The sequence below is a fragment of the Neoarius graeffei genome, chromosome 2 (genome assembly GCF_027579695.1).
Source record: "Neoarius graeffei isolate fNeoGra1 chromosome 2, fNeoGra1.pri, whole genome shotgun sequence".
Classification (NCBI taxonomy): Eukaryota; Metazoa; Chordata; class Actinopteri; order Siluriformes; family Ariidae; genus Neoarius; species Neoarius graeffei.
In genome coordinates, this window is record NC_083570.1 from 60,490,394 (window position 1) to 60,512,623 (window position 22,230).

At 39.0% G+C, this 22,230-nt stretch overlaps 1 protein-coding gene across 1 annotated transcript; it reads right to left on the reverse strand.

Annotated features, from left to right (window-relative positions):
• Nucleotides 1-929: 929 nt before the first annotated feature.
• ppm1h (protein phosphatase, Mg2+/Mn2+ dependent, 1H) lies at nt 930-17,890 on the reverse strand. Its single transcript, XM_060908679.1, has 10 exons — nt 17,646-17,890; nt 11,271-11,454; nt 10,336-10,698; nt 9,912-10,024; nt 9,102-9,186; nt 6,922-7,040; nt 5,646-5,709; nt 3,106-3,213; nt 2,141-2,292; nt 930-1,195 (listed from the first exon to the last, which is right to left on the reverse strand). Exons 1-10 carry the CDS (start codon nt 17,888-17,890, stop codon nt 1,039-1,041), a joined length of 1,590 nt encoding a protein of 529 aa, XP_060764662.1. The 3' UTR covers nt 930-1,038.
• Nucleotides 17,891-22,230: the final 4,340 nt, after the last annotated feature.

The window sequence follows — 22,230 nt, forward strand, 5'->3', positions numbered from 1 at the left end:
AGGGAATCATACAATAAGTCATACAAGAAGCTGGGGGGGGGGGGGGGGGGGGGGTTGGTTGTTTTGTTTTTTTCCCTCCACCAACACTATAAAGTACAAACCTAAAGGTAGACTTAACAATGTACTCCAAATGGTGTATAGTGTTGTTGCAGTGATTTTTACTTGGTATTTCTGTAGCATATCTGTTAGAGGGTCATTTTGGAAATGTAGGATGCAACACGTAGGATAATTTTTTTTTTTTAACCTTTGGGGTTTGAAAAAAAAATTAATATTTAAAAAAGTAAATTGAGTATATTTTAGCAAACAGTCCTGAGGCCTGAAAGATACAACAATCGTACATTTTAAAATGCCAAAGTTGATCACTAAAGTTTAATTATGATGTTAATTTAAAGAAAAAAAACAGTTTATTGGCTTCAGTATTTTTTGAGCATAGCCTTGTTTTTCATTGATACTTTCTATAAAGACAAAATCATAAATCAGAATGATTTCAGTTCCTTAACAATTTACTCTTATGTCATTTACAAAAAAAAATCCTTACTTTTATCTGTAGAGATGATTCATGTTCTTTATGTTGTAAGTACAAAAGTGCTTTTCAGCTTTGTGCTACAGTAAAACATACTGAGAAATCGACCCTCAGACTGTATGTGAGGGAGCACCATGGAAAGGCAGTTTTTCAAATGCAATTCGGAATACATTAGTTCTCGTATGCACAATAAAACCAAATTATCCATTCCAAGGCTTCGCCTTCAATTCCATTCACAGAATGGACAAGAGGAAAAATAAAATAAAATCACCTGTTTCAAGACTATACGGTACATAATCAGAAGGCAAGAGGAAGACTTGAACAGTATCAACAACTGGTCCTTGATAGTAGATTTTGTAGAATATGGACATTTGGTGTCTGTGTTGTTTCAAAATTATGTTTAATCAAATGTATACTCCAGGCATTCGGTCATAAGTCAAAATTCAGCCAGTGAAAGCCTGCAAATGGTTTAAACTTCCTCATTCAATGTCCTTTGATCCGTGTCTCTCTGTGAGTCACCTTGATTGTGGCTGTCTGTTTCCGAACATTAGAGGAATGATGTAAACAGATATGTCATCAACAGAACCCAGTCTACCTTTCGTTGTCCTCCAGCCTTGTTCAGTAAGTAACCCTCTAGCGTTCATCACCAACTCCTGGGCTGCCAATGTATACCTAAATAACCAGAGAAATACAGAAAAGCTGTTAACCATTCTCTCATTCTCATTATCTCTAGCCGCTTTACCCTTCTACAGGGTCGCAGGCAAGCTGGAGCCTATCCCAGCTGACTACGGGCGAAAGGCGGGGTACACCCTGGATAAGTCGCCAGGTCATCACAGGGCTGACACATAGACACAGACAACCATTCACAGGTTAGTTAACATGCAGGTTTAGTTAACCTAACCTGCATGTCTTTGGACTGTGGGGGAAACCGGAGCACCCGGAGGAAACCCACGTGGAGAACATGCAAACTCTGCACAGAAAGGCCCTCACTGGCCACGGAGCTCGAACCCGGACCTTCTTGCTGTGAGGAGACAGCGCTAACCACTACACCACCGTGCCGCTGTTAACCATTCTCAGGGAATAATAAGTGCCTTGGCACTAACTCTAGATTGCTTATTTAAAGAAAATGTTTTTAGTTCTGAAAGCTACTTTACAAGATGTCAGTGACTAAAAATGTCCAAACTATGACCATAAACCACCCTTTATAGAATGTTTACAGTAGGATATTAGCTTGCTCAACCCTTAATGACATAGCAAATGTATCATGTTCCTGCCAGTGCACTGTACATCATACACCAGAAGTGCTCACTTCTCATCCTGTATATACACACAACACCATTTGGTAATTCCCAATTCTAACACAACTACTAAAATTACTGATGATTTTAATTAAGTGTGGACATGCAGTATATACAGGAGTGGAACTGTGAGTGTTAGTGGTTGAGGTAATTCCCAGATTTAAGATGCAAGACATATGGCAAACAACTATGATAACTGATCGTTCATTCATAGTCATAGTAACACTAAACTCAGTTGTGTATTGGTTACTTATAGACACCAAAGGCAGATTGATTGTTTGCTCTTGCCATTTGCTCAAGTACATTTTGCATAACTTGCCTGTGATGGTTGTCAGGGTCACAGTTTCCAAGGAAACTAGTAACTGCCTCAGCCACTTCCTTATTGGAGAGAACATCCCATAAGCCATCTGTAGCCAAAATCATGACATCGTCAGCCCCATGCTCAAACTGCTCCAAGTTGTACACTCTCACCTGGAAACAGTTTCATTCAAATGCAAATCAATGATCTCTCTCTAACTCCTTTTTAAATATGAATCTTAAATACTTCAAAAAGGTTGACGTTGCACTTCTTATACACTTTTCTTTCTGACTATTTGGCTGAGAACATTCATTCACTCAATCCTCTTCAGATCTATCCTGGTCAGGGTCACCGGTTGAACGCAAACATAATTTTACATGTTTAATGCAAAAATTCAGCTCTTTTATCAATACCAAAAAGTTTTGTTTTTTTTTTCACCAGGTACACTTCTGGAAATGATAAAATTCCACAGCATGACCCAATGCAAGAAGAAGTGTCGGTGGAGTGAGTGTTTTCAAATGCATAGTTCTTGTTTAGGGTGACAGTAAGTCAACATTTTTTCCAAGATCAAAAAGAGAATGTGAGTCTTGCTTCTTGAGTTTGTGTCGGTGAACTGTGGTTGAACTCCACCCATTTGCAATTTGAAGATCAAAAGCTATTCAGATACAGTGCAAGCAGAGAACAGAGAGTACACCATGCTGTCAGGAACTACAGTGCCTGGAGAGAAGACAAGCTTCTTACGGTTAGGTTCACATCTGCTTAAAATTAAATGTGTTTCAAAGGGCTGCCAAGTCATTTACATTAAGATGATCTCATTGTTATCAAGGACATAATTCTGACATCCTGGCAAATAAAAATCAAACTGTGCAACAGGGGGGAAAGAACAGGAAATATGCATAACATTCATTTTATATCCCTTAAAAGACTTTATACATATCTGATGCACTCTATGTATAGAATGAAGTTTAAAAAAAAAAAGAAACTACCTCTGGACTGCAGGATAGAAAAGGTTTAATGGAGATGTCTGTGCCATGAACTTTTAGATCATGATCACCAAATCCTCTGGTAACACCAATAGTGGCCATCACTCGGGCCTGCAAAAGCAGAAGAGTGCTTACAATTCACGACACTACTTCGCTGTTCTGTCATCACTACCTCTGCAGCTCTAGTAGAAGATCCAGGTACAAGAGTTACATTACATCATTACACTCAACTATGACTAAGAAAATACTTATTTTGAAAAAAAAATCATTACTTTCTTTCTGGCTTTGAATCCTATGTTTTAGGATCACTTTTCTGCCACATGTTCACAAGCATGGCTCCTCTCCTCAAATACAGATACTTTTAAAATCTGACATTGCTCTTCTTAGTATGGCTTTTCTCATCAGATTTATCTTGCTGCTCATAGAGAAGAAAGCTGAAAATATGATTTAATGACAGACGTTTAATATCTGTAGTGCACTTTGGAGAAGGTGGTGTTTGGTACTCGATCATATGCAGCTTCCTCCCTTGTCTATCATAATGTACTTAAAATAGCTGGCATGAGTGTATCCCAATACAACACACTTCAAATACTGAGTACTCAAATCAAAATACTTAAAAACATTGTTAAAGTTTATACCATTGCCAAAAATGTTCAAGGAAGTTTCTATACCATATACTGAACACAATATGCTTAGGCATTTTAATACACTCGAAAACCAATCAGGAAATGTAGAATTTTGCACTGAATGTATTCTTAATGTGATATTGCGCTTCATGTGGTCGGGGCAAAACTGATAGGGCCATTAGTAGAGGACCTGGGTTAGATATGTATGCACATAATTTAGGAGAGGATAACTCAACTGTTATGAGCTCATTTGAACCCAAGGAACAACTTGGGATGTATGCCAAAATAGCTATCCAGGGTGAACAGCTTGAAAATTACCAATCCAAGATGGCTGCCGGTAGTCATATTCCATCCATCCATCCATCCATCTGTTATCTGTAGCCGCTTATCCTGTTCTACAGGGTCGCAGGTAAGCTGGAGCCTATCCCAGCTAACTATGGGAGAGAGGCGGGGTACACCCTGGACAAGTCGCCAGGTTATCGCAGGGCTGGTAGCCATATTGAAAATATAAATTTTTGAACCACTCACTACAGAAGTATGTTGGGTATGGGGAATCCATTAGTGACATCATTTTCATGATTGAAGAAAAAGGGAACAAGCTATGGTCAAGGACAAGGTAAAAAAAAAAACACACCAAAAATTGGCCAAAATTGCAGTTTCACAGAAAACATGAGAAAAACAGAATAACCCTACCTCAAACATGAAATCATGGAATTGGGAGACCTATGCACATAATTTAGGAGAGTAAAAGAAAGTAAGCATTTGATTAATATAAAGAAATTCTCATCTCATCTCACTATCTCTAGCCGCTTTATCCTGTTCTACAGGGTCGCAGGCCAGCTGGAGCCTATCCCAGCTGACTACGGGCGAAAGGCGGGGTACACCCTGGACAAGTCGCCAGGTCATCACAGGGCTGACACATAGACACAGACAACCATTCACACTCACATTCACACCTACAGTCAATTTAGAGTCACCAGTTAGCCTAACCTGCATGTCTTTGGACTGTGGGGGAAACCGGAGCACCCGGAGGAAACCCACGCGGACACGGAGAGAACATGCAAACTCCGCACAGAAAGGCCCTCGCCGGCCACGGGGCTCGAACTCGGACCTTCTTGCTGTGAGGCGACAGCGCTAACCACTACACCACCGTGCCGCCCTATAAAGAAATTGTATTTTCAAATCATACTATTATGATCAATGGAATGTTAACTTAAAGTGAAAAATACAAAACAAAACGTATTACTTTGGTAGGTAGAAATATATTGAGAGCCTAAATGTTTAACAGCCAACAATACAACTTTTAACATCACATTATTACTGTTTATGTGTCACTTAAACCAGGGTCAGGAACATGAACAGTAACACAATAATAATACTGTAATACCAGCGGCCATCTTGGATTGGTAATTTTCAGGCTGTTCGCCCCGGATAGCAATTTTGGCACACATCCCAAGTTATTCCTTGGGGTCAAATTAGCCTATAACAATTGAGTTATCCTCTTCTAAATTATGTGCATACATGTCTAAGCCAGATCCTAGACTACATATCCATACCTGTTATAGACAAGATGTCTTATGTTTTCTTGACTGACTTGTATTTTTTGGGTGATCCCAGTCAAGAAAGTGTCACCCTCAGTGATCAGATTTAACAAACCCTTTCAACCCTAATGTCCCTTTCTATTAGATGCTATCATGTTCATAAGAACCTACAGTATATGTTTTGTTAATTGTGCTTCTTATAGCTTACATTATCATCGATCTTCACTGCTGCATAACAATGGCTATAGTTCCAGCTGTAGATCCAGGAAAGTCCCAGTCAGCCATAGCAACTAAAGAATGTCCCTGTTATTAGATCCATCTTTTGGTCTGACTACAAAGGACAGACCTATAATGTTGTCATCAACAGGCCTCATACCTTCTTCCCCTCTCCAAAAACCAGTGGAAACTTCAGGTCATCCTCCTGCACAGTTTTATATGCCCTGCACAAAGAAAGAGCACTTTAATGAGAGCACTTTGATGCCGGTGTACTGTATAATCACCCAAAGTGTAGACATAACTTGATTTTAAGCATGGCAAAGCTAAATTATGTATTAAAACAGGAATCACACAAAAAATGGATATTATATTTATGTTAACTGGATATATTTTGTCAAACTAACAACATATTTCATGTGATATTTTGCACAACTGCATCATGTGCCAGTGTCTATTTCAAGTCAGTGTAACCAGCATATGCATTTGTCTTTCCCTCACCTCCTCATTTCAGTACTTTATTAATGTTCCACACTGCATTTGGTTGCCCATCTGGCCACGAGAATATGGCCTATCAGGCTGACCAGACATTAGGTGTCTATTAACTGGGAATAGTTTGACGATTTGGCTTAACTGGAGTTTAATAAAATACAAAAACACATCACATAATCATCCCGATGCCTGGGTACACTCTGGCCAGCTCACTATGTAATGTATCACATTATATGCAGTTTCAGTATAAAATCTTTCACAAATCCAACAATTATCAACATTTTGACAAATTCCCTTGTAATACTTCTAAATATGGATATGAATAATGTTTGTTCTGAACAAAGAAAAAATAATAATTTGGAGAACAAGTCGATTAAAAATATTTCCACGCTAGTAAATGCGATTTGTACATTGTATCAAAATAAACTGACACATATCTCACAAGGACACATCTTCATATTTCTGGCAGGAAACATGCTTTTCAGGGACATCACCATGATGTGATTGTGCCAAATGGGCGGAGCTAAAGCTAAAGGTGCCAAGTTGAAAGTATCGCGGTGATTGTAAGTGGATAAAATCAGTGAAATAAACATATTGCTGCCGAGTATTAGACATTTTTAATGCCTACAGTTTAAAAGTTGGTGTGTTTCACATGCAGCTGTTGAATATCTGGAAAAGTGATTGATGTGACCAAAATCTTCATTTTCATCTGTATTGTCTTGCCTTAAATCATAAATTTAAACACAGCTACAGTCTGCTCATGTGATCGAGAGAAAATGGAAATTTTCACATGTCTATTACAGAAAGTCAATTGGCCAGACCTGATAATAATGCATAATATAATGTACACACATATAATACACATAATATATGCATTAAGACAATGAACACACTGGAAGCAACCACCCCATACAATTATGTGTATTAAGTGTGAAATATCCACTTACCAGCCTTTCATGCTGTAGTCTCTGTACAGCATTCTCTTTCCAACCTCCTTCTTGCAAACTGTTCTAGGGAACTCCAAGTGTGTGAACTCATTTCCCAACAAGTGAGGCTGCATATAAGCCTGAGTGTAAAAATAGTAAAAGTATAAAGGCCATGGGTTTTACTTATCTTTTTTGTTCTACAGTCAGATGAACTTGAATCAATTTACAGTATGCTCTAATAGTTCTGGGATCTTAAAAAAAAAAAGTATTGTATCAAAAAGAAGTAGTAGATAGTAGAAAAATATTCAGATTTAACATTTTTTTACAATCATTTTCACACTTGTCTCAATACCATGTTCACTTTTTCAGCATATCCATAGACGATGTGAGCTAAACTGAGAATACTTTTGCATTGCTTGCATACAAAATGCATTCAGTAACCACTTCTTCCAAAAGTCATAAATACCTCTCTGTCAATATTCACCACCAACAAAATTCTGTACAATTGGAACAGTTTTTGCAGATATTTAGATACCCTGTTCCAAACAGTTAACTTTCAGTTGAAAAGCTAACAAAAATTAAATCACTTCAGATGGAAATATGCTGCATTCCAACAAATGAAACTACTGTAAAAGCATGAATTTTGAAGCTGTCAGATTAGGCTGATGTTAGTTGAAAGTTAATTCAGTTTATTTGCAGCCTTGTTACTATCTGTACAAAAGTCGTCATGTTTACAGTATATTTCATATTTGCACATGTGAAATATAAAAAATTCATCACATTTTTACTCAAAAGTCAGTGGATGGATAGGCTGTTTCAACTAAAGACCAGGTGTTTCTGTTTGTGCCCCATTACCACATATACAAAAGGAGCCATCTTTGGATTGCCATTTGCTTTCCTTATGTAGTTGTGTATATGAGTAAAATGGATGTAGCAAGAGGCAGAGGAAGAAGACATCAATGCAGAAGAGCTAGAAGAGTTGTTTCTGATGAAATCAGAGCCACAGTAATCGATCATGTGGTAAATCATGGTTTGTCCTTGAAGGATGCAGGTCTGAGGGTTCAACCAAACTTACCTCAATACACAGTGGCATCAATAGTGAAGATTTTCAGGCAAACCAACAGGTACCATACAGTATTCTGACTAAAGGCATCTGATTGATATGTATATACATATCCAGTTGTAGTACTGTAATTTGACATAGTGTCTTTGGCTCACTACAGTAGGACACAGAGGTTACCTCCCACAGGGGGAAGGGGAAGAATACCTTACGCCTCAACAGGAGGATGCAATAGTTGATGAACTGTATGAAAGCCTTTCAGCAGAGAGGCAGAATTTACCAGTATTTGTGATTGTATGGGACAATGTGGCCTTTCATCACTCTCGCCAGGTCACAGAGTGGTTTACAGCCCATTTCAGGATGATGTCATTATTCCTGCCACCCGATTGAAGAATTTTTTTCTGCATAGAGATGGAAGGTTTATGACCACTGCCCACATGACCAGATGTCCCTTTTAGGTGCAATGGCTGCTGGTTGCATGGACATAACAGTGGAGGACATCCAGGGCTGGATAAGGCACTCAAAAATATTTTTTCCTCAGTGTATGGCAGGAGAAAGCATTTGGTGTGATGTTGATGAAAATTTCATCTGATGTCACTGTTGGGGTGTTGAAAGTCACGGCGCACCACACATTCAGGAGAAAAATAATCCATTAGTGTTAACATAATTTTGACTAACCCTGTGTGTGTGTGTGTGTGTGTGTGTGTGTGTGTGTGTGTGTGTGTGTAGGATGCAGTTTGAGTGTTGGGTCACTGGTGGACAGAAACATGACAATGATTTTAAAACAAAAATGCCAGTTCTATCAAAATACTAAAGCTGTACTACAGAATACTGCACCATAGGACTGAAATGCTAGTCGAATTACAGGTGATATCAAACAAATTTTTACCATTCTCAAGCATAATCTTTGTTTTCCTAAAGCTTTGTCATTCAAATATCAAGCAAATGGTATTCAACTTGTACAATGCTATAAACATCCTTAGACAAATCTCCCTATTACTGGTAGTATGGTCAAATAACAAAAAGAATCAATAACATTAAATTCCTCAAAAATTGCCTTACATCATATACTGCAGATGATCATGTAATGTTTCTGCATGGAACTTCTCGATCAGAGTTGACGCTGTTCTTTCATTCTTACCAAACACTGAAGTCTCTGTCTTTCTGTCTCTGGAGTGAAGGCACTTGACACTGGGATGATTTCCCCACTACGTAGAATTATGGCCCTGGCAGAGAAAACAGAAAACACAACTGTTCCTGGGGGAAAATTTTAAAATGTTAATCTGAATGGCCACTGAACTCATCAAACTTGGCTTTGTGTGAGTGGAACGTGAACATTTTACATCTGGATATTCCTTTCATACTCTAAGTATCTGTGTGTGAGTGCTGTGACAATGGACCAGCTCAGATCACGCTGATGGGAATGTATTAGTGTTACCTGTGTTTGTCCTAACCCTATTATTTTTCTGTACTCTGTTTTCTGTGAGTGACCTTCTACCCCACACAACTGCTTACTGTAGCTCAATGTAAACTAAGATAAATGAAGGTCATATGGTGCAAGATGTACCAGGCACAGGATAAGAATGTGTGCAAGAATAAGTGCTTCAGGATCCACCCATTGCTATAGTGTGTGATATTGTGGCTGAACATGCCAGTAGTTGCTACAATGAATTTTACTATAATTTGACTCCATGCTTTGTTGCTGATTTATGAAGGAACTAAGGATTACCAGATACAATTCTAACAAAACCCTTGGCATTATATAAAGCAAGGCTATATTGGTCTCAGATCAGCAGAATGGGCAATACCATCCTCCTCAGTATCCCACAAATTTAGGGAAAGAGGGCAACAGACATTTGACTGTTAGAGAGCAACTGGTAATGCTCAGCAGCAATTAGCTTACATGAGTTTATAAGTTTACTTACATGATGCAAAATATAACGAGCCTTACCTGCTGTCTCCTGCATTGGCCACATAAAGCTTCCCCAACAAGTATACAACCGCTAAAGCTGTACACCCTCCAGAGATATCATACACACACTTCTCTCGGCCAATATGTTTGTCCTGCAGGTGCACAATCCCATAATAATAAAAATATTAGTTAATAATATTAGCAAATCTCCTTACAATGAACCAGTGTGTGCAAGAGTCTAAGCATCTGCAAACAATACAAACTATGTCTGCCATCTAGTGGCTGTACCCATGTAACCTACAGCTATATTTACTACTTGAAAGGAGGGGAAAAAGTTAGAGTTAAAATTTTCTATATTAATTCATCTTAATGTTCTTAACCAATATTTAAACAGCTCTAAAATACAAAGTTAAAAAACTTAACTGATCACAACCTTAGGTATGTCCTTGTCTTTAAAACATACCATCTCTTTGAAAGCATTCTCAATTGCCCCAATCACCAGGCTCTCCTGCTTCACTTTCTTCTCCATGAGGAACCGTGGAACTAGTGTGTTGGGTGAACCTGGTGCTCCCGCAGCACCCCTCAGTGACGTGACTCTGGACAGCACTCGCTGTGATGAACCTCCACTCGGGTGAACGTGCAAGCTGGTCTCTTCACCAAGAAATGTAGGGGGCTGCAGTGAAGGTTTCTGCAGGATTTCCAGCACACTCTGCAGCTGCTCCTCAATGTGCAGATGTAGGAGCTTGGACGCAAAGATGGCAGCACCTGAACCAGCATGGCCATCAAAGAGTGCCCAATAGTGGAAATACAGATCTTCCTCTTCATGCTTAATGCAAGTACATAACACAAGCATATATTAATACATACAGTGATGTATATCTACATTCACCATACAAAAAATGTTCATTTGTGAAATGAATTTGTTAAATAGAGAGTGCAATATGACACAGCGCTTCAAAGTAAAAAAAAAAAAGTCCCAGATTACACCTTGTTCTTCATTTATGCTTGACACAAACATATACACACATACCACTACACTGAATGTAGACAATGTCAGAAAATGCATAGGTACAGAAGTCTGCAGATGTTCATTAGCTTTGTAAAAATGCTAGTTTCCCTTTGTAACAAAGCCATATATTTGGGATATTGTATAATAATATTTTATAATTATAATACAATTTTATTATTCAATATAAAGCATAGCTTTTGGAATTATTAAATAAACTTGTTAGATGTAAAATGCTCCTTTTCCATGTGCTATTTCACCTTATTTTATTAAGTAAAGCATTATGCAAGTCTTTATTTGTTACTTTCACTTATGATTGGATTAAAAAAGTAAAGTAAGTCCAAAGACATGAGGTGTAATACCAGTGGAGCTGAGCTTGTTAAGGCACTCACCAAGCTCTCCTGAATGAGAGAATCCTCTTTTGAATCCAGAGATTCTCTAGTCGGTAGTGAAGCTCGTCTCCTGTTAGTGGGAGTGTAGCTTGGACTGGCGGGATCTGCAGGTCTTTTCCTCAGCTCCACCACCTCACAGCAGGCATGGTCTTCATTCAGAGCACTCTTACCAGCATTAATCACCCTAAACAGATACAACGATAATTAACAGTAACACAGCAGATTAACAACATTTACATTTAGTCTACATTTGCAAATGCAGTTTTAATAACATGATCAATTCCTGCAATTTAATTATTTAAATAATTCACTTTTTCTATCACTTTATCATAAGGACGAAGTTTTACAAATTATATTTCATGAAAACCAGTTACTGGGATAAAATCCCAGTGAAAAGAATGAGAAAACTTCATGTAACCTGGCCATTTTAAGGCAGGGTGTCAATTATCCGGCCCTAGTGCCAAATGCGTCTCGCAGATAGATGTTAACTGTTCCGTCGCATCTCAGTTACAATATATTTTAGGTGGCCTATCATCATTTTCCTTTCAGCTGATGGAAGCAGCACGCTATGCTAACACAGTTAGCTAAAATGTAAGAGCCTTTTTTCCCCCGTCTGACTATACCAGCTTGTTCCTTAGCAAAATAATATTTAGTCATGGCTACATAAAAAAAGCACAAAGTTAGCAGTGTTGACAGAACTTAACAGCCAGAAACCACTAAGCATGGAAAACCTTTCATGAATTCTTAAAATAGTCTTTAATTGATATGGACTGCCAACCAACTATAAAAAATAATAAATTATGATTAGATTGTCCAATTACTTTTGGTCCCTGAAATAAAATAAAAAAGTAATTTAATTACTACATTGTTCACCCATTTTGGATGTAAATTTCTCAAATTAAAGCTGAAAGTCTGCACTTTGAGCTCATATTCATTATTTAAATTAATTTAACTTCAATACTCTGATAGATATTTTTGACACATGTACTTAACGAAGTCTAATCTGTATCCCTTTGAAAAAAGTTCAGACAACCCTGTTTTAAGTTATTTAGAGGAAGTCCTTCATAACAGTTTAACTTTTATTGAGATTATATTACAGCATAAAAAAACTAATCTGTGGTGGGTTTCCCAAAAGCCTCTTAATGCTAAGAGCATCTTAACTAGGAGAGAGAGCGTTCATTGTGCTGCTCACTCTTCCATTTAACGATGATCTTTGTGCTATACGATGCTTTTAGAAAACTCGGCACTGATTTGTTTAAAAAGGAAAACAAATCTTGTAAGATTATTGCTGTAATTCTTCACATTCTCAAAACAACTTCTCTCCTTCTACGGCATATTGTACTTGGAACTGAAATAGAGCCATTCTTCCCCCTAACTGTACATTGATCAGTGACCCAGTTACTTTGGACTAATATATAAAAGCCCCGTCTCTTACCTCAAGGAGAAAAAGCTACTGACCATACTCTCTTCACTTTACAAACTCATCTTGATTTCATTATCACTGGCAGGGCAGATCGTATTACATAACTGACTAAAGATCTAAAGCATTCTGGGCTCCAGACAGGAGCTTAGGACCAGAGAGAAGACATTACCATGTTGCACTACACTGTTTATATAATGTTTAAAAAAAAAGTGAGGAGGATTTTTGTTAATAAAAGTTAGAATGACGTCTTTGTCACTGAATATTACATAAACAGGGAAGACTGATCCAACTGCATGTGACTGAGAAAGCTGCTGGTATATAAATGGGTGACAAATTAATTGAAAACAAACAAACAAACAAACAAACAAACAAACAAACAAACAAACAAACAAACAACAACCAAAACCCACAAAGTATCCAAATTGTCCAATAGGTTTTCAACTGGGTTGAGATCTCATTAAACAATTCAGTGACCATTCATAGCCTTTGGCTGAGGGCACTGTCATCCTGGAAGAGAGCACTCCCTTCAGGATAGTTAGAAATGCTTCATCATTGGATAAAGCTGATCAAATATATTAACTCTGGATAGCTTTGCAGTGACTCTGCAAAATTTTATCTGCAAAGTTTTTATTGATTCCCCTCCCCCCCAGGAAAAAAAACAAAAAACAAAAACTTATGTATGCATTTGCAGCTTTTAAGGATTCACTAGCATTAAGTCAGTCAATATATTGATCATTCCATTCACTAATGGCTCTATTAAAGCAACACAGTATTTGTAGCATAGTATTATTGCCTGCCCAAATAGGGTTTTAGTGTGGCAGATGCTTACAAGTTCAAAATGCCTGCACTGACGTTCCTCTGGTCTGTTGCTTCTGACAGTGATGCAAATTAATCCCATGTAGCCTTGTGCAGTATATATTAGTTCAGATTTCAGAACTTTGATACATCACGTATCAAAAGGTAAAAAGTTGAGAATATAAAATCATTTAAAAATAAAGCTTGACAATAATTTAATTATTTTTTTTTTGTGTGTAGCTCTTTTTAACAATGGACATTGTCACAAAGCAGCTTGACAGAAATATATACATTCACCAGCCACTTTAATAGGAACTTGTTCTTGATTCTAAGATTCCTGTTCTTGGTTGGCAGGAGTGGAACCCAATATGGTCTTCTGCTGTTGTATGCGGAGATGTTTTTCTGTTCACCATGGTTGTAAAGAGTGATGATATGAGTTACTATATCCTTCCTGGGAGCTTGAACCAATCTGGCCATTTTCCTCTGACTTCTCTTATCAACAAGATGTTTCCACCCACAGAACCAGGGGCATTTCTAGCTATTGAAAAGGCCAGGGGCTACGTCAAGTTTTCCTGGGGCTTGTATTTTTTTTTTTTACCCTTTGATGCAAAACATATGCACACCCCTTCTAATGCACAACATGGGTCAAAAATGACCCGCATTCATTTTCCAGGTTATTTCATGCTGACTGAGTTTTTCTTTGCTCTATCTTTTGAAATCAATTTATTTTATGATTGAATATTCCAAGTATTCTTTAAATATCTTGTTTTTAATTACCACAAATCATGAATTTATTTCCTACTTTATGAACAAAAATACTTTTTATATTACTATACATGGGTCATCCAAGTGTGATTTAAAATTAAATGTCTTAATACTATAATAATAATTTGTTTCAAGTAATTACTTTAGCAGTGAATGGGGCCAGTTATTTATTTATTAACTATGTAGTTAGCTAAGCCAACTACAATAAAATTAGCTAACTAAAGTAGAATATGTCAACAGCTAGGTAGCTAATAGTAATTACTTGTAACTTTCTGACAAGTAATCTACTCACTCTCAAGGTAACCTAAACATAATTTTTTTCTAAGGTAATGTTAGAACAATTGAAAAACATTACTTACATGTATCAGATGGGCAAAGGGCGCTGTGCTGAGCTGTGAAATGTCTGACACAAGCACAATTCACAGTTCCCACCAAACGCTGTAGTAAATGCATGCGGGTCGTTTCTGACCCATGTGTGTAAACTTGATGTAGAATTACAAAAGCTGTGCTTGTTCATAACTTAAGAAAGGAAAAATAAAAATGATGATTTGTGCTAAACAAAAACAAGATATTTACTGCATATTTGGAAAAGTAAATGACAAAATGAATTTATTTCAAAAGTATATCATAGAAACACTCAGCCATCCATGAAATAACCTGGAAAATGAATGCAGGTTGTTTTTGGCCCATGTTGTGCATTAGAAGGGTAGTGATACAAAAAGGGTTTTTATTCAAAAAGTAAGAAAGGAAAAAATAAAATAAAGATGTATGATGATCAAAAACAAGTTAATTGAGGAATACCTTGAATACTGAATGATGGAATTAATTTATTGCAAAGATATAGAAGATAAAAACTCAGCCGGGTCACTTTTGACCCATGTTTTGCATCAGAGGGTTAAGGGAAATTAACATAGATAGGTTGGCGAGGTTAAATCTCATTTTACAAGAAATATTATCACCCACACACATTCAAAGATTGTGTCATCTTTATTTGTGATTTTCGCACTGCTCTTTTTAAATTAATGTAGTTCACTTCAGTTTCTGTCTCTTTATTATTAAGTTATTATCAACACCCATACTGTCTCAGGAAACTGAGACATGTGCCAATTGACCATTAAATATCACACGTAAAATTTATCATCAGATTAATAAAACAATATACAGGAAACTATTGGTGTCTACATGAACACAAATTGTTGTTGACCTGTTAAATAAACTTGGTCAGGGCAAATAGACCATTGCTGTAGATATCCATTAAACCAGTCGAACTTTTGAGCTCGCCTGGAACACTAAATCATACAGACCCTACGCTGTAAATTCAACATAACCAGCTACATGGAGCGGTTTCTGTGTATCAACATCATTCTATAGATTACACTGTTGATACATTCTATATATACACCCACGGTCGATGACTTACCATCATCTTGAAAAATTCAACAATAGTGGATTTTTTAAGTCCTCTTCTAACCAGTTCTGAATGTTCTTCTTCTGTTGGCAGTTACCAAAATTTTGATTGTGCACTATGCAGCGCTCAATTATGCCCCCCTGCTTCCCTCGTGTTCCCCCCCTCCATCATCGGATACTGCAAGTCAAGTTCTGATCTGTTTCCGTCAGTTGTTTTCTATTAATCTCTTACTTGTTTTTGAGGGTGAAAATACCCAGGGCTAGGCTCAAAATACCCAGGGCTACAGCCCTGAGTGATAGGGCCTAACAACTCCACAGAACTGTTGCTCATGCTATGTTTTTTGTTTTGTTTTGTACCTTTCTGTGTAAATTGTCAAAACTGTTGTATGCGAAAACCCTAGGAGGCCAGCATTCACACCTATGGACAGTTTAGAGCCACCAGTTAGCCTAACCGCATGTCTTTGGACTATGGGAGAAACTGGAGCACCCGGACGAAACCCATGTAGACACAGGGAGAACATGCAAACTCCACACAGAAAGGCCCTGTCGGCCACTGGGCTTGAACCCAGAACCTTCTTGCTGTGAGACGACAGTGCTAACCATAACACCACCATGCCACCCAAATTTTACATATATGAATTAATAAATTTATCCTTAATAAGCAAGCCTGAGTTGACAGTGGCATAGAAAAACTCCCTGAGACAACATGGGGAAGAAGGACTCAAAAAGGAACTCATCCTCATCTGGATGACAGGTGATAGCTGGGTTATATTATACAGAACTGACTTCCATAACTGCGTGCAATATGGTTAAAAAAAGTATATTTCATTATAGTTTCAATATGAAGTCTAAAGTAGGATAATAATTTTAGACAGAGGTAGTAAGTAGTAGCAAAAAGTAGACAGTCATAGGATATAGTGCTCTGTATATATGCGCGCGTGTGTGTGTGTGTGTGTGTGTGTGTGTGTGTGTGTGTGTGTGTATAAAACCTGGATGACGTGATGCACAGCAGCAATGCGCACCTGGCCAAATCTTCTCTAACAGCCTACAGCTGGTTATACTCATACAATCAAAACAAGCTAAAGCACCTTGTTATAACAACAACAACAACAAGCATTCTGATGATGATGATGATGATGATGATGATGATCATCATCATCATCATCGTTGTTGTTGTTGTTTATAACAGAAAAATTATAAACTATTAATAAATTATTATTGTTGTTGTTTATAACAACAACAACAAATGATGATGATGATGATGATGATTTTTATTTTATTTTTATTGAATTGCAACAGTACAATACAATGGACAACCCAGGCAGCGGCGCTGATTTCGGGTGCCATAAATATACATCGGGTCAACATTAACATGATGATGATGATGATCATCATCATCATCTTCATCATTATTATTGTTGTTTATAGCAGAAAAATTATAAACTATTAATAAATTATTATTATTATTGTTGTTGTTTATAAAAACAACAAGCATTATGATGATGATGATGATGATGATCATCATCATCATCATCATCATCATCGTTGTTGTTTATAACAGAAAATTATAAACTATTAATAAATTATTATTGTTGTTTATAACAACAACAAGCATTATGATGATGATGATCATCATCATCATCATCATCATTATTGTTGCTGTTGTTGTTTATAACAGAAAAATTATAAACTATTAATAAATTATTATTGTTGTTGTTGTTATTGTTGTTGTTGTTGTTGTTTACAACAACAACAGCAATAATAATAACATTGTAGTAGTTGTTTGCGTATATTGAACATTTCCCTGAAAATAAATCACGGTTGTGGAAGCCTAGCTAGAATCGTGCTGCTCCAGCCCTCTCCTGCACATTTTAACCTCATGAAGAATGAGATAAACAGCTGATGAGACGCGTCAGGTGCATTGCAGAGAAACCATCCCAGCCTGGAGCGCTGAGGGAAACTGATGAGCGCCTGCTCTTACTCACTCTGCATAGCCAGTGGACCAGGGCAGTCGCTCGCCTTCCTTGACGTGCAGAATCGGTCTGGAGATGTGATCAGTCAAACACTCCAACTCCTCCGCACACAGGCCGAGGAAATCGGGTCGACAGTACGGGAATCTGGGCGGTAGATTTGCACCGCTGTCCTTCTCATTCTCCTCACTTGCACCACCACCAGAAGCCATGATGCCGCCGATCATGTGGGAAACGGCGGATCTCATCCGTGTCAGCATGGTGACAAATCAGATATGAGATATAGCTAGTGGAATGTGTTCAAAGCCGCTGTTTTACGCCACCGTAAAAGGCTTCACACACAACACTGGCAGCCTGTCAACTTCATTCAGATCCTGCAGCAGACAGTCAACGCGGAACTGAACTCCTACTGGATGACGTCATGACGTACCCAATCTGCCCGCAGTCCACAAGGTGCTCTGAGCTTCCTGACTTATCAGCAGTTGTCCCACGCCTTTTCATCACTTCTTCCTGTATATTTTACTGTATGTTGTCAGGGTGTTTCAAAACAAAAACAGACCTATACAATGCCTCCAGAAATTATTCACACCACTCCCTAATAATAATAATTAGTTCTCATCTCATCTCATCATCTGTAGCCGCTTTATCCTGTTCTACAGGGTCGCAGGCAAGCTGGAGTCTATCCCAGCTGACTACGGGCGAGAGGCGGGGTACACCCTGGACAAGTCGCCAGGTCATCAGGGCTGACACATAGACACAGACAACCATTCACACTCACACCTACGGTCAATTTAGAGTCACCAGTTAACCTAACCTGCATGTCTTTGGACTGTGGGGGAAACCGGAGCACCCGGAGGAAACCCACGCGGACAACATGCAAACTCCACACAAAAAGGCCCTCGCCGGCCACGGGGCTCGAACCCAGACCTTCTTGCTGTGAGGCGACAGCGCTAACCACTACACCACCATGCCGCCCATAATTAGTTCTATCTTTAATAAAATTAAATATATTTTCCTCAGAAATATCCATCCATCCATTATCTGTAGCCGCTTATCCTGTGCAGGGTCGCAGACAAGCTGGAGCCTATCCCAGCTGACTATGGATGAGAGGCGGGGTACACCCTGGACAAGTCGCCAGGTCATCGCAGGGCTGACACATAGACACACAAACAACCATTTCACACTCACATTCACACCTACAGTTAATTTAGAGCCACCAATTAGCCTAACCTGCATGTCTTTGGACTGTGGGGGAAACCGGAGCACCTGCAGGAAACCCACGCAGACACGGGGAGAATGTGCAAACTCCACACAGAAAGGCCCTCGTCAGCCGCTGGGCTCAAACCCAAGACCTTCTTGCTGTGAGGCGACAGTGCTAACCACTACACCACCATGCCACCCCTCCTCAGAAATATTTGAAGAATTTTTTTTTTAATTGCTTAATTGACAAGTATTCACCCCTTTAGTGTGAACTGTCATTTTGGGTAGTGGTGGCTCAATGGGGTAAAGCTCGCTTGTTTTGGGAAAACTGGTGACTCAAGCATCAGCACTGCCAAGCTGCCACACTGTTGGGCCCTTGGGTGATGCCCTTAACCCTATTAGCTTAATCTGTCCACATCAATCCCACAGAGAAGTGGGAGAAAATGATATCAGAAGAAGTGTGAACTGTCATTTTGCAGCAGTTGCAGATTTGACTTGTCTCTGGTGTGTCTCTACAAGCTCTGCACATTTTGATTTTGGCATTTTCTTCTGTTTCTCAATGCAATTTTTTTCTCCAGCTCTGCCAAATCAAATGGAAAATGTTGAACAGTAATTTTCAGGTCATGCCACAGATTTTCAATTGGCCATTCAAAAACACAAACCACATTTTACTTTTCCAAGTCATTCCTTTGTAGTTTTTGCCTTATGCTTTGGCTCATTGTCCTATTGGAACATATTTTTTGCCCTAAATGCAGATGTCTGGCTGACTCAACTGAAACTCAACAATTTGCTTGTATTTGGACCCATCCATATTGCCTGTGATGGCAACAAGCTTTCCAGTTCTTTTTGTTGAGAAACAACACTAGAGCTTGATGCTACAACCACAATGCTTGATCACAGGAATGGTGTTACCTCAGTGTTGGGCCATGTTTGGATTGCACCAAAACATTATGCTTTGGCTTTAGATCAAGTGGCTCAACTTTAATCTCATCAGACCACAAGATCTTTCTTTTTTTTTTCTCCCAAAATCTCTCATATTTTCTAACATGGCCTTCCTCAGAAGTGGCTTTCTTCTGGTCACTCTCCCATAGATGCCAGATCTGTGAAGAGCTGATGACATTGTTAAGGTCTTCACAGTTTCTCCTATTTCAGCTAGTGAGCTCTGTAACCCCTTCAGTGTTGTAGCTGGACTCTTGGGCACTTATTGGCCTGACCTCGGTAGTGTCTGGGTTGTACCATTTTTTTTCCACTTTGTTATAATGGATTTTATAGTGTTCATAAGAAGGTTCAAAGCTTTGCTGATGTTTTAATAACCTTCTCCACCTTTCTTCCCCCTAGCTACTTCATCTTGAAGCTTCACAACAGTTGGTCTTCATGACAGCAGAACTGATCTGATCTGACAATTTAGCTGTGACATTAAATGCTTGTCCTAATATAGACTGCTAAAAGGAAAGGGGGTGAATACTTATCAATTATGCAGGGTTTTTAAAGCATCTCATCTCATCTCATTATCTCTAGCTGCTTTATCCTGTTCTACAGGGTCGCAGGCAAGCTGGAGCCTATCCCAGCTGACTACGGGCGAAAGGTGGGGTACACCCTGGACAAGTCGCCAGGTCATCACAGGGCTGACACATAGACACAGACAACCATTCACACTCACATTCACACCTACAGTCAATTTAGAGTCACCAGTTAACCTAACCTGCATGTCTTTGGACTGTGGGGGAAACCTGCAGGGAATCGGCCGTCAGGCTTCTGTCGCATGTCCCAGACCCGGTGAAATGTAACTGAATTGTCTTGGCTAGCCCTAAGGGTCCCATCTGCATCTCATCATTGCTGAGGAGTGTGCTCCCATCACCCAATCAAGCATCCAGCCAGAGCAGGTCATGATATATTTTTTACCATATTAACATGCCATTGTTGTGAGTTATGCCTGATGTCAAGACTCTCGTCTCTGCGAGCCTACCACACAGATTTAATACTTGTCATTTTTAGGGCATATCTAACATGTGTTTTCTTTCTCTCTCTCTTCCCCCCCCCCAATCTGTCCCTCTGAGTTACATGTTGGTCCTGGGATTGAGATGCTGGCCTCTTCTGCCCCTCGGACCTGCTTGATCCATCATGGTGCCCTGTGTCTGGTCGGAGTTTTATCGCATCGCTCCTGTGAAGGACGGCCCCATGAGGATAGTTGAGGGTTATACCTGGAGGATGCTCTTGACTCTTACAGTAATGCTTTTATGGCTGAGGACTACAGTTGTCTTGCTAACTTTAGGACTGTAGTTGTCATGAACAGTTTTGCACTCAAGTTTCCATCAATGAAGAGTTATAACATCAACGAAACTGTCCTCATGTTAAAACTGTTAATATTATAGTCAGGCTGTCTGTTGTTGCCCAAATGAGGATGGGTTCCCTTTTGAGTCTGGTTCCTCTCGAGGTTTCTTCCTCATGTCGTCTGAGGGAGTTTTTCCTTGCCACCGTCGCCACAGGCTTGCTCATTGGGGATAGATTAGGGATAAAATTAGCTCATGTTTTAAGTTGTTCAAATTCTGTAAAGCTGCTTTGCGACAATGTTTATTGTTAAAAGCACTATACAAATAAACTTGACTTGAAACCGGAGCACCCGGAGGAAACCCACGTGGACAGCATGCAAACTCCGCACAGAAAGGCCCTCGCCGGCCACAGGGCTCGAACCCAGACCTTCTTGCTGTGAGGCGACAGCGCTAACCATTACACCACCGTGCCGCCGTTTTTAAAGTATTTTTATAATAATTCTTATAGCATCTAAATACTTTATTTAATTTTAGATAGTGAGCAGAAAAATATCCCACTGTAATATACTTTGATCTTGTTATACAGCAAACAGAGAAATAATCACTAGGGAATGAATACTTTTTGGAGGCACTGTATATGAACATTCTGATGTTTTTTACAAGGCAAATAATTTTCATCTCACTCTGAGTGTGGACCATGTAAGGTTTATGGCAATAAGCCAGGCCACCATTTGCTCATAGTCTTTGTGTAATCTAGGTGTATTTAACTGCATTTCTGTATCACACCAGAATATTAATCAATCTTCAGTAATCACTTTATCCTGGTCAGGGTCATGGTAGATATAGAACCAACCCCAGGAATACTGGGCATGAGGCAGAATACACCCGAAATGGGATGCCAGTCCATGATAGGGCACCATGCACACACATTCACACCTAGGGGCAATTTAGTGAAACCAATTCACCTACCGACATGTTATTGTGAGCAAAGAGGGAAAGCAGAGACTTGGTTGGACCTGTGAGGCACCAGCTCTACCACCATGCCACCCATGCCAGAATAGTTATTTCTAATTTAGTTGAAAGAAAGCTCTGGGGTTTTTTAACCTGGGCCCCAATTTCCCATCTCTTTG

What these genes read in the sequence shown, in the direction of transcription:
- ppm1h (XM_060908679.1), bottom strand. Translation starts at nt 17,890, where the DNA reads ATGCTGACACGGATGAGATCCGCCGTTTCCCACATGATCGGCGGCATC. An exon ending in TTTTTGGAGAGGGGAAGAAG is followed by an intron (nt 3,214 to 5,645) that starts GTATGAGGCCTG and finishes CTGCTTTTGCAG; the next exon opens with GCCCGAGTGATGGCCACTAT. An exon ending in TTCTATCCTGCAGTCCAGAG is followed by an intron (nt 2,293 to 3,105) that starts GTAGTTTCTTTT and finishes AACTGTTTCCAG; the next exon opens with GTGAGAGTGTACAACTTGGA.